We start from the raw sequence: 12,424 nt of genomic DNA on the forward strand, positions 1-12,424 counted from the left end.
TCACATGATGTTTTCAAAAATTTGAGGAAAATTATGTTTTCCCCAATAGTTTAGACTCTTAAAGCTATCCATAACAAGAGAACTTGTTCCCATTTCCATACCTTTTTATGTTCCCCCAAGTTAGGTAAAAAGTGGCATGTAAGCATAAAAAAGTCTAACAATCAATGAAGAGAGAACTATTTAGTGTGTTATGTTACTTTTTAATCAAGGGACACTGAACACAAATAGGAGATTTTAATTCAAAAGTTCCTAAAATATGGTGCATGGAACCAAAATACATGAAGCTGATACCTTAGAATCTGTTTTTTGACGCCTACCAAGCATTTTACTGTTGGGGTTCCTTTTAACAGAGTCCCTGCCAGATGAAGCACCAAAACTGAATGAGAAATAGCTAATGTTGATCCTTATATAGCAGGCACATATTTACTGGAGAGAGTCAGATATGTGGAAGCACCAGATAAGATAATCCTAGTGAGTTTGAAGGTTCAAGCAAAGCCATATCACCAAATAATGAAACAGCAAAACTATTTGTCACACTCACCAAATCCAGGATGACTAAGCAAATATGGTAATACTAAAAATAGAACAATTCAGTGTCTTAGAAAGTCTAGAAATAATAAAAGAAAACTGTGATCAAAGAACTCGAACAAACTGATGGAATTTTTTTTTCCTGAACAAATGCAATTGAAACTTCTGCATGGTTTATGATGAACTCCACCGCATTAGGACCTGTTAAGCATGCATCCAAGTGAAAGGCAAAATCAATTACTAGCTGGAAGAATGACAGAGTGAATGAGTGTTGAGCAAGAGAAACTTGCTGATATATGCTCCAATTTGTGTCCACAAGTTCTTCAGAGGAAATGTTTCAAATTGTAAAAGCAAAGACACTGAGACATTTGCTAAGTCAGAAAACACATACCAAGGGTGTCATATAGGGGAACATATGACACTGCACAGCTATTGCAAGCCTGCAAAACAGAAAATCTGAATCAAGTGAAGTCCCATTGGAACTTCACAAAAGTACACTAGAAATTGGGAACACACATATCACTAAGCATTGAAAGAAAAAGTTGAAGAACAAGTGAGTATGTGATAATCTAAAAGCAAGAAAGTACATTTTGGATGAGCTCAACAGCACTGGTCAGAAACACCAAGTATGTATATATAGTAATTCACTATGCTATGCTCTGCTAGTTTCTGGTTGTTTTAGCTGTATCTGACATGAAACAATCACTCTCAGCTTAGAGGATTTGAGCTGTTAAAAGCCATTCATCTGGAACCAAATCCCTTTGACATGGAGAGAGATTTAGTAACTCCAACTTTCAAATTGAAGACACCACAATTGCTCAAGTACTATAAGGTGCTGTTGTCAAAATTTTGTAACTATTAACCTTCTGAATTAATTAGCAGTTTGATTCACATTCGTACCAAAGATGCATCAGTTTTTGACTTTTATGCATCAGTACCAAATGTTTATCTATAAATTCCACTCCGATCTTTGAGTGATTTACTCAATAAATATTACTCATTGTGAACATTATTTTGCAGGATCACATTGATCTACTATACAAAGAAGCAAAGGGAGCAATGCAGTGAACCATGATGCAAGAGGCCACGCTATGTGCAACGATTTTACTGAATTCTGGCAGTTATGAAGCAAAATCCATTTGGCATTCTGCATATTTTGGTTCATCATAGTATTAACTGATGTGAAAAATCATAAACATATAGATAGAATAGCTCGTATATGTTGAAACAACAAAACTTTTTGTAAAAAGTCACAATAAATTGTGTGGCCAATGCAAAATATTTATTTCTTTTGGCAATGCTTTGTTCTTTCATTTTCTACACTTTGGTTAAGCTTATTATTTCAAGAGTACAGTAATTACTCAGAACATTATCATCTAATCCAAGGTGTTATTTGAGGCATGCACACTTTTAATATATCCTAAAAAAAGTTGATTTCTAAATTAGTTTATATTATTGTTAATAGTTTCTAAATTGATATCTAATTAGCAACCAAGGTTTATGCTACCAAATTTAAAAACTAAATAATTGATAGTTAAAACCTTGGTAGCTAATTAGATATCAATTTATAAACTATTTCACAATAATAGAAACTAATTTAGAAACCAAAAATTTATTTAGTCCCTAAAATGATCTCTAATTTAGTCACTATAGCAACTAATTCTTTTTTATCTTTAAAATTAGTTTCTATTTCATGATTTTCTTGTAGTGTCCGCTTGGTGTGGATTTGACTCATTGCTAATTATTTTTGTGTCGGTCTAATATCTATTTGTCTCACTTTATTTGTGTCTCACTCGTAAATGACACTTAACTCTAGCAGCTAATTCCCACTTTTCTCGTAGTGAATGTATATTTTGATTCATTGCAAGAAACAATGAAATCGTAATTTTAGCAATTGGTGTCCAAGAGAACCCCTCTCAACCTCTTTATTATTTCCATACATGAACTAGTAATTCTACGTTATTAATAATAAAAATTATTTTAAATATCAATATTTTTTTTAATTTCTAAATTAATATATAATTTAGTTAATATAGTAATTAATTATTTTTTATCTCTAAAATTAGTTTTATTTAATAATTTTTTTAGTGATACTTTTATAACTTTTTCTTATTAATAGTTCTATGAATTATTTTCTATTATTAAAAGAAAAAATTATCTAAAATTTGAAAAAAGAAAATTGTAATGACTCTAAACTATTTTATTTTTGTGAAATATAATACACTCTTATATATTTATTACTTCTTTTGCATTTATATTTTTTTTTATCAAACATGGTTAGTTAGTAGTTAGTACTAAGTAACTTGTTTTGTGGCACAATATATAGGTGTACACCTTGAAGTGCAAAATGGTCATGTTCTTTTACATGGGAAATCTAGTACCTTAATTTTAATATTTGTGAAGCACATTGTTTAACGTATAGGGTGCCTGCCTCGGCAAATTAAAGCACATAGTTTTTCCTCGTTGATTGCATGGTGGTAGACAAACGCAAAACACACAAAGCTTCAATTCCACGTTATCACCAGTAACACCATCTCTGTTGTCAACCCTTCTGAACTCTCTCCTATCCCAAGAATGCTGCCCCTACGTGGTGTTTTAACCTCTCTGCAACCCTAATCACACTGTTCCACACATTCTTTGGACCACAGATTCACATAGGAATTCTCAAACCTAATTTTTACATTAATGTTGTTCCTAATCAATACCATTTTTATTAGGGGATAAGCTGACGTGTCAGTGTTTGCAATGGTCCAAGTTAAGATTTAGTCTTGAATTTACTTTAAGTCTCGTTGTAGGTCTTTCTCTTATCCTAATTGGTGTTTGAACCCTTTGTCTTGCATGAAGTTGATTTATTAATGTTCTTTTGGAGGTTTTGTTTTTCTTAGAATTTGTGATTTTGTCTATTTGGTAGGTGTTTTTTTGGAAAAGTGACGGAAGTTAAAGTGTAATTGTATAAGGGTTGGATCACCCCTGAAGTAATTCTGATTTATTTATTCGTTTTGCTGATAAAAAAAAAACTGTTGTTTTTTTATATCTACGGCTATCTGTTATGTTTCCACTTATATAAATATGGTATTTGTTTTTCAATTAGGCAAAACAAAATAAAATATTCCATTAATTTTAAAGAATTAGATGCACATAAATCAACATTAGATGATGAGAAAATCTCTTTTCATAAATTTTATAATTAGTAGAACCAAAATTAATGGTTTCTTTTTTGTTAGACCGGAAAAAAACTCATATAAAAAGAATAAAAGATTTTTTTTTATCAACTTAAAATCTATATACAAAATATACATCTATTGATATTAGGAAAGGAGATTCATTGAAGTTGTACTTATTGGGATTGAGAAATAGTTTTAGTTCCCAAGCATTTGAAATACTATATATTACAGCTAGTGTTTGAACGTTCAAGAAGGATTAGTTGTTGCAACGATAGTTTTTTAAAAGTTACCCTTGGATTTTATAGGTATTTGAATAATTTAAATTTGATCACATGGATTAAGGAATTGTTGGTTAATTTTTTTGACTTGGGTTTTTCTCACTTCAGATCACTTGCTATAAATGAAAACTTACCCTTTGGAACTGATTTCTCTTTTTCATTTTAAGGTAATCAAGAACATCTACAAGTTATATCAGAGACTGTGATGGTGCTAATCAAGAACACTGCTGCTTGTGTTCTGCTTCTATTTCTTTCTGCTGCCTGGTTATCCACTGCACGCTTCAACCCTAAAGGTATTTCTATCATGTTTGGTGTGTATTTCTCTGTATTATGTATGGGACAAATTTCTTCATAACGAATGAATTTGATTTCTTCATAATTAAAATTAATTTATTTATATATGAATCAATTTCCTTTTATTTCATTTTATATACTTTTCTGTGAGTTCATAAAAAAAATACCTGTAATTCTCATTTAACTTCTTCAAATTTTTATTTTTAATTTATATATAAATTAATTTTAACTTATGGGAAAGTCAATTTTTTTTACAAAAATTCTTATTGAAAAGCTCCTCCCACCAAGCCCTTAATTACTTTCTAGACCTGATCAAATTAACATTATGGGCAATTATGTATTAATCACAAAAAGGTGAAAAATGCAGGTGTGGCAGCTAATGAAATTCCAGAAGTAAAGGTAATTGCATGTACATTTTAAATATGTCATTATATATATATATATATATTTATATATCAAGGGAATGTTTGATAGTGTTTGAACCAAACAATTTAAGGCCATGAAAGTAGATTGTCTTTCTTTTAAAAAAAAAATTATGTTAAGTAGTTTTGTTGATAAACGTTTTTAGAAATACTTCTAGAGAATCATAAGAAAAATAAAGTATAAACTAAAATTAGTTAATATGTAAAATAAAAAACTTGTTTTGAAGGAAGTTAATGGTAATAGAATTTTCATAAAGTTCCTTACAGATAAACTATAATTTCAATTTTTCTGAATTCATTTTCCACTTTTTCTTCTTGTTTCCAAAATCACACCCCTACTTTACAATGAGTCACAATTGTATAGTTTTGCTGCGATCCTTAACATCAAATGTGGCTCATGCAGTGGAAGTGCAGTAAGTGAATGAATCTTTTCACAGAATAAATAAAGGGTTTATGTTGTACCATATTTGGAATTTAACAGGCAAGTGTTGCAACTAGGGTTACGGAAAGTGGTGCAGTGAAAAGCATTGCAACAATTGATGAAGAGAAGTTGAAGAAAAGAAGTGGAAAGGTAGTTATGAGTAAATATGGGAAGGTGAAGTTTTCTTCCATTGCTGAAGGAAAAGGAAGTGCACCGTCCACCTTCGCTTTTACTGCTGATTATCATCGACCAGTGCACCATCCACCTAAGAATAACTAATGAACTCTTAAAGTTCATCCTCGATCGTAATGGAACATATATTGGGTGTCTTTTTTTTCTCATCTTTGGTGTTGCTTAATTTACTAGATATATAATATAGGTTATAGAAGTGCTTATTGCCTTCAATGTACTGTAAACAAACATGTTGAATGAGTTAAGTTAAAGAAGTATTTACGAATAAGTGAGTATCACTCTCCTTTTCCCTGCTCTAGCTGTTAGTTAAAAGTAGAATTTTGTTGTTAAGTTATATTTTTGTCTTAGGAAATGTGATAAAATTAAATATTTTTTAATAAAATAATATGAATATATACATGTAATTTTATTTTTTCTCACTACAAGAAATACATGAATTAGAAATCAATTTTAAAAACAAAAACTAATTAGTTGTTATAGTAATTAAAAAAAATTGGTTTCTAAATTAATTTCTATTATTGTTAAATGGTTTCTAAATCGGTATCTAATTTTTGCTACCAAATTTAAAAACTAAATAATTGATAGTTAAAGGTTGTTAATTAGATACTAATTTAGAAACTAATTTAGAAACCAGAAATTGTTTAGTCTCTAAAATGGTCTCTAATTTAATCACTATAGCAACTAATTATTTTTTGCCACTAAAAATCTTATAATGATTTTCTTGTAGTGTATGAGACTAAAGTAATATTTGGTCTAACTCTATAAAGTAATAAATGAGATGATGGTAAAATCAATTGTTTTTTACCTATCATAATAAATAAAATAATAATAAAATTGTAAATACAAAATTACTTCTATTTATTATGTCATTATATGACAAATACTTATTATATTTATTCAATAAATAATCATCATAATAAATATTTTTAGGTATAATCTTCCTCGTGCCTCTTTTCCCCTTCTCTTAGGTTTTTTTTTTGTCTTCCTCTTCCTCTTAAATGGAATGCGTCTAAGTGTTGCACCTTCCCTTGAGGGCTTAACACCACAACCATAGGCTTCCTTTTGAAGTGCCACACCTCCTTAATGTACTTGTATCCTGCTATGATTCCATAATAGTGTACCACGTACCATGGCATCTTGCTTTTCAAAATCTCAAATTTCTTGTGCAGCTGCTCGGTCCATGCCTCCGCAATAGGAATTCACACAATCTTTTTCAACTTTATTGATTTCAGATGATTATCAAGAAATCACTCGATGTCTAATATAATGTTGGATATTCTTCCTACCATAAATGAATTGGCGAGAACTTTTAGTTGTTGATCTCGATGAGGGTTGGGTATTCATCAAATAACGAGTTTTCAGTTGGTCATTGATGAGAGGGGGAGATCCACCTGGAAATGACTCTCCGATACTTAAATTGATAGGAGCACAAAGATAATAAGTTATTAACAGTATGAGAGTTAAGAGTATGAGACAAGATAAATTCTACTTCTTCAAGAGTAGGTATTTATATATATATATATATATTAGGTGGCGACTTTTGGGTTGACCATATGATTGTCATTTATTGATCCATAAATAGTTGTCATCATCATTAATGACTCATTGAGTAAGTTGTTTTATTTATAATGGTCATTAATGATAATAAAGACTCAGTTAGGGGATACAGTCACTAAGCTCTTTAGTATTCCGATCTTATAACAGGTAGGTTCATATACCAATTTAGAAATTAGTTTTTATAAATTTTTATAATGTAATGTGTGATTAACCTAAGTCGAATCCAAAGACAACATCCCATATACAAAATTCATTGTATGAAACCTTTCACTTACGAATTAAAATGAAGGAATTGGAATTAAATGAACTCTCAAACAAAATATAGTGAATACTAGATGATCCATCCTATGATGAATCGTCTAGCAATAGGTGAAAGTGTAAAAATATAAATAACAAAATATAGTAAAGATATAAAAATAAAGTACAATGTAAAAAAAAATAGTTATTACATTAATATTTGTTAATTGAAAAATAAATGTATTTTTATTTATTAATTAAATAATAAATAGATTAATATGTATTTATTAAGTAGTTAATAGATTATTATTTACAGAATCAATACGTTAATATTTTTCATTAAATAATTCATACATTGATATATTATGAATCAAGTAATTTACATAAATATATTTATTGATTAAATAATTAATACATCACTAGTTATTAATTAAATAATTACAAAATTATTATCTATTCATTAAATAATTAACATATTTGTATCATCTGGGACTTTAGGGCAATCATTTGACTTGATCCCAATGTGACGGTGGAGGTAGGTATTGGCTAAAACCACACTACCTTTATTGAAATATCAAGTTACGGTCATAAATATTATACCTCCATTTTAATAGATTACGGATGATTAAAGTGAATCGAATTCGGGAAGACCTCACTATTACTAAGATTCTAATAAGATTTACACAATTTACCTCTAAATTTTATCTATTCGTTTTTATCGTTATACGATTTTTTTTTTATGTTCTAAAAGGTATCTAAAGTATCAATCACCTATAAAAAGAGCATCATTGAAAGGAAAAAGAAAAAAAAATTAACAACACTCACTTTGAGTTAGGAGGAGACAATTTTCACATGAAAGTCTTTACCTAGAATAAATTAGCACTCATCGTGAGACAATTGTGAATTGTTTGACTAGTATAAACTTATCACCTGACTACACATCATCTGACGATACTTGCAAAAAACTGCATATAGTTTTTGAACCACAATTCAATCATCACTTCTTGTATTTTACTTATTTTTCATCGTTAACATGTAAGGTCTATTAAATATCTCTACTCATAATAAACATGATAGTTCAACACCAAGGTCCTCAAAATTGCAAACATCTAAATCTTTCACAATCTATGTTACAAGATGTGCCACACAACAATCTTAGTGAGTAAGATTCATGACCTTACACACCACAAAAAAGATATTGACCTTATCATTGAGGCCTTCACCTCTTTCCAATCTCACCATCTCTCTTCCTTGGAAACATATCACTTGAGGTTGGACAAACGTCCAAGTGATATTACTAGTGGCTCAAGCATTGTATGTTGGACGTTTGAGTGTTGTACAAGTGGTGTTTATGTGTCACTACATGTGACGATTGGTGATGCATGTCATGGAGTTAGTTGGACACTCAAGCATCCTAAGGTGATGCATTAGCCTTCTAGAACTTGTTGGATTTCTTCCAACAACGTGGTGGATACTCAAACGTGACATTGATACTCAAGTGATGAACGCTCAAAATAATAAGATGGTCGTTGGAGCAAGAAAATCCCTAAAATGATATTGTTATAGAACTGTTTTTCACTCAAACAACATAGGTGTTTCTTAAGTGAATAGAGTCTTGTTTTATTTGTCATGATAAAATCACTCAAAATTTATTAATAATTTGATATAGTACAAATTGAGATTTAATTGTGTATTCTTTGGATAGATATATAAGTAATGTTAGATGCACTATATTATATATGGACATATCATATTCTCTTTTTAGGTGAGACTTTACATAAGTGGAGGATCCTTGATGATATCAAATGCTTTATGTCATCCTAACTTTGGAAAAACAGACCAACTAAAATTTAGTGACTTTAGAATATATAAGGTCTTAGTCTTTAATAAGACTTCTTTAACATAAATTTTAGAATTCTTTACAAGACACTTCATGTGTAATCATGATATGTGTAGTTTTTTTCCATTCATATAGATAATCATGATAAGAATAATTATGATTGATGATGATGATATACATTATCTTATGTTTAATTTAGTTAGCTTACTCTTTTATATATATGTTACTATTATACTCAATATGGAAGCATACTCTCTTGCGGCTAGTGACGAAAGCAAACCAATTGATAAATAATCTATAATAAAATAATTCTTTTATTACTATATAATTATCCTTATTAAAATGTGTGTTACACTATAAATTTTGGAGTAAAAAATCAATATTAAATTTAATGTCGTCTTGTGTGTCAATATTTTATTGAAAAAATGTCGATCAGAATCATAGTAATTTATTTATTAAAATGAAATAAAATATTTATGTAATCATAATAAATATATATTTTACAATAAAGTGAAAAAAATATTCTTTTAATATATATACTTATATATATAATTATATGGAAAAATATGTCATCTTCACTATTAACTTATTATCAGTGGGCAAGAATGTAGAAATACTGAAACAAAATAATAAAATAAAATAAAAATTGATAAAATTTATTTTATTTTCAAGTATCGTAATTTTAATTTACATTCAAACTTTAAAAGTACTTTTACGATTTTCTGTTTTTCATACCAAATTGTGAATATAAAGCTAAATAAATATCATCTAAACACTCATTGAAAGCTGAACTTCTTTTCCTATTTTAAATTGTCCATGTTTGAAAAAGGAGTTTCGTTTCACTTTAGCTAAAGCTTTTAGCTACACAACAATCTTTATCCATGAAAAAAGGAATTAAAAAATAAAAATCAATTTGAAGTACAATTTTCTTCTGCTAGTGTATTAGTCAAATGGGCTGTTACAAAATTATTATTATATATATATATATATATATATATATATATATATATATATATGTCCCGTGAATATAATCACGTTAGAGAAGTCAAATACACTTGAATATATGCCCAATCCTCACCCGTGACTTACGAAACTTAGTGCATTTTTGACTAATTATTAAGTATACTAAGGATATATAATATATATACCAGTGAAGCTAAATTTTATCTTATTAAATAAATTTTGTCTTGTAATAGATAAAAATATTTTATAATATATAAATGATTATAAAGTTTATTTTATAAATCAATTTTACAAAATTCAGTTAAATTTAAAATTTATTTTTTAATATTTTTATAAAATTAATTATTATTAAAGTTCACATTATCTTAAAATTTATTAAGAATATATTTTAATGAGATAAATTGAATTCATGGTGTCATCAATTGTAAATCGTATTATTTCTACATTATTTACAAATTATTAAATCAGATTTATAAAATTGAATTAAAATTAAAATTCACTTTCTATTTTATATAATTACATAGAACGTGGTATTGTCAACGAGGAACAGCAATCAGAGAGTCTCGCTTACACTGAACAGAAACTGATTTGAAAAATTTTGTCATAAGAGAAGAATTTGACGACGGAAGTTTAATTTGAATTCTTTTGGGTGACAAGTGTTTCTCTTCAACAAATGGCCCACAAAGAACATACATAATATTAAAATATTTTAATTATTTCAAAATAACAAAACCTTTGAAGAATTGATAAAACTAGTTTTTTTGGGTGATATTTTGGAATTTAATTTGAGAAATTTAATGAGGTTTTTAGTTTGAATAAACATTTATTTGTAAGAAAATATAAAACATGATTAAGAAATTAGAAGGAAAAGTTTGGTTAATTTGTTGGTTGAAGTTGTTTTAACAAATTACATCAACTTCATCACTCACAATATTTTGTTGGTTTTTTTTTAATAATATTTTTTTATGGTAAATGATTGTGATGAAAGTTTTATTTAAAAAAAAATATTTGTTAGTAGTTTTTAGTTGAAAATTTGAATTAGATTATCGAGTAAGATTTTATTTTTTATTTTTTTCTATAAAAATTAAATCATTCTTTTAAATAATTTATATTTATTTATTATTTTTTATTAATAAAAAAAATAAACTACATCTTCACTTGAAAAAGAAAAATTATTACCTATTTTCTTTCTCTCATTCATTTATTAGGGACATGTAGAAAATGATTTGTTCTATATAAAATGATTGTATAATTTATTTATAGTATAATGATTTTTGCTTTGTCCCTAAGCTTGAAATTGCCCCCACAACACAAGGAAGGAAGAAAGAAAGAGATTGGTTATCCCTTTCTGACATTGAAGCACTCACCAATTTAGTTATCTGTTCACACTTCACATGATGGGACTACACTCTGTCCAATTGCAACACCACTCCAAATCATCACTTACAATTTCATTTCTTTTTATTCTACATTTTGCCACTAATACAATAAAAAAATTTAATTTCATAACTGTAAAAGTAAAAAATATAATTTATAAAGTCATTTAGCTCTATTTGTTTATATGGATATAAGAAATAAAGAAGTGAGAGGATATCGGTGATTTAATTTCAGGGTTTTGCAGAGAAAAGGAGGATAGGATATACTTGTGAACAGTAAATATCATCTTCCCTTAAAATGAAAAGATGTAGAGGGAAAGCCACACCAGCATGTGTTATTTTTGAATTTACCCTCATTCATCTGTAAGGATTTTTAATATTAAAAAATAGTATTTTTTATTTATTTATATAAGATGTGATTTATTTTCTAGTTATATAGTATATATTTAATATTTTAAGAAATTATTTGAAATTCTTTTTTATTTAATTTGTTGTTGTGTTTATATTAATATTTTTTATAATTATTATGTTTATGAGTTAGTAATTTATTTGATAATAGTTTTTTATGAAATTATTTTCTATTGTTAATTACGTATGTTTGTTTTAGTTTTTTTTATTACTATAGGGTTTTTAATAATAAAAAATATTATCTTTTATTTATATAAGATCTGATTTATTTTCTAATTTTATAATGTATGTTTAATATTTTAAGAAATTATTTGAAGTTTTGTTTTTATTTAATTTGTTGAATGCATTTTTTTTTAATTATAATTTTTAAATTATATCTTTTTATATTTAATATATATTTATTTTCTAATTTTAATTTTTAAATTTACGAAATATTAAAAATTTTTAATAGGCAAGGATAAATCTGTAAAATAACATTTAACAATTTAAAAAAATAAAATAAAACTCCCTCACAACCATCCTATAACAAACTCTCATAAACTTTTATCACATATTCACTCTAACATACCTCAAATCCAAACAATCTCACTCTCATATCCTCCTCACACATCTACTCACTTAAATCCTCACACATCCACTCCTCAATCCAAACACACACTTAGTTTATAATTAGTGTGACTGTCATACAATACAATTTTTTAATTTTTCACATAAATTTACATTTTAGTAAAAAAATCATTTTTT

The 12,424-nt window shown here is 27.5% G+C and overlaps 1 protein-coding gene across 1 annotated transcript; it reads left to right on the forward strand.

The window, feature by feature from the left end:
* The first annotated feature begins 4,099 nt into the window (after positions 1 to 4,099).
* RGF2 (root meristem growth factor-like protein) lies at positions 4,100 to 5,703 on the forward strand. Its single transcript, XM_068605689.1, has 3 exons — positions 4,100 to 4,263; positions 4,632 to 4,663; positions 5,168 to 5,703. Exons 1-3 carry the CDS (start codon positions 4,176 to 4,178, stop codon positions 5,384 to 5,386), a joined length of 339 nt encoding a protein of 112 aa, XP_068461790.1. The 5' UTR covers positions 4,100 to 4,175; the 3' UTR covers positions 5,387 to 5,703.
* Positions 5,704 to 12,424: the final 6,721 nt, after the last annotated feature.

The sequence above is a fragment of the Phaseolus vulgaris genome, chromosome 3 (assembly GCF_051622355.1).
Source record: "Phaseolus vulgaris cultivar YP4 chromosome 3, ASM5162235v1, whole genome shotgun sequence".
Taxonomy (NCBI): Eukaryota; Viridiplantae; Streptophyta; class Magnoliopsida; order Fabales; family Fabaceae; genus Phaseolus; species Phaseolus vulgaris.

What these genes read in the sequence shown, in the direction of transcription:
- RGF2 (XM_068605689.1), top strand. Translation starts at nt 4,176, where the DNA reads ATGGTGCTAATCAAGAACACTGCTGCTTGTGTTCTGCTTCTATTTCTT. An exon ending in TGCACGCTTCAACCCTAAAG is followed by an intron (nt 4,264 to 4,631) that starts GTATTTCTATCA and finishes TGAAAAATGCAG; the next exon opens with GTGTGGCAGCTAATGAAATT. An exon ending in ATGAAATTCCAGAAGTAAAG is followed by an intron (nt 4,664 to 5,167) that starts GTAATTGCATGT and finishes GGAATTTAACAG; the next exon opens with GCAAGTGTTGCAACTAGGGT.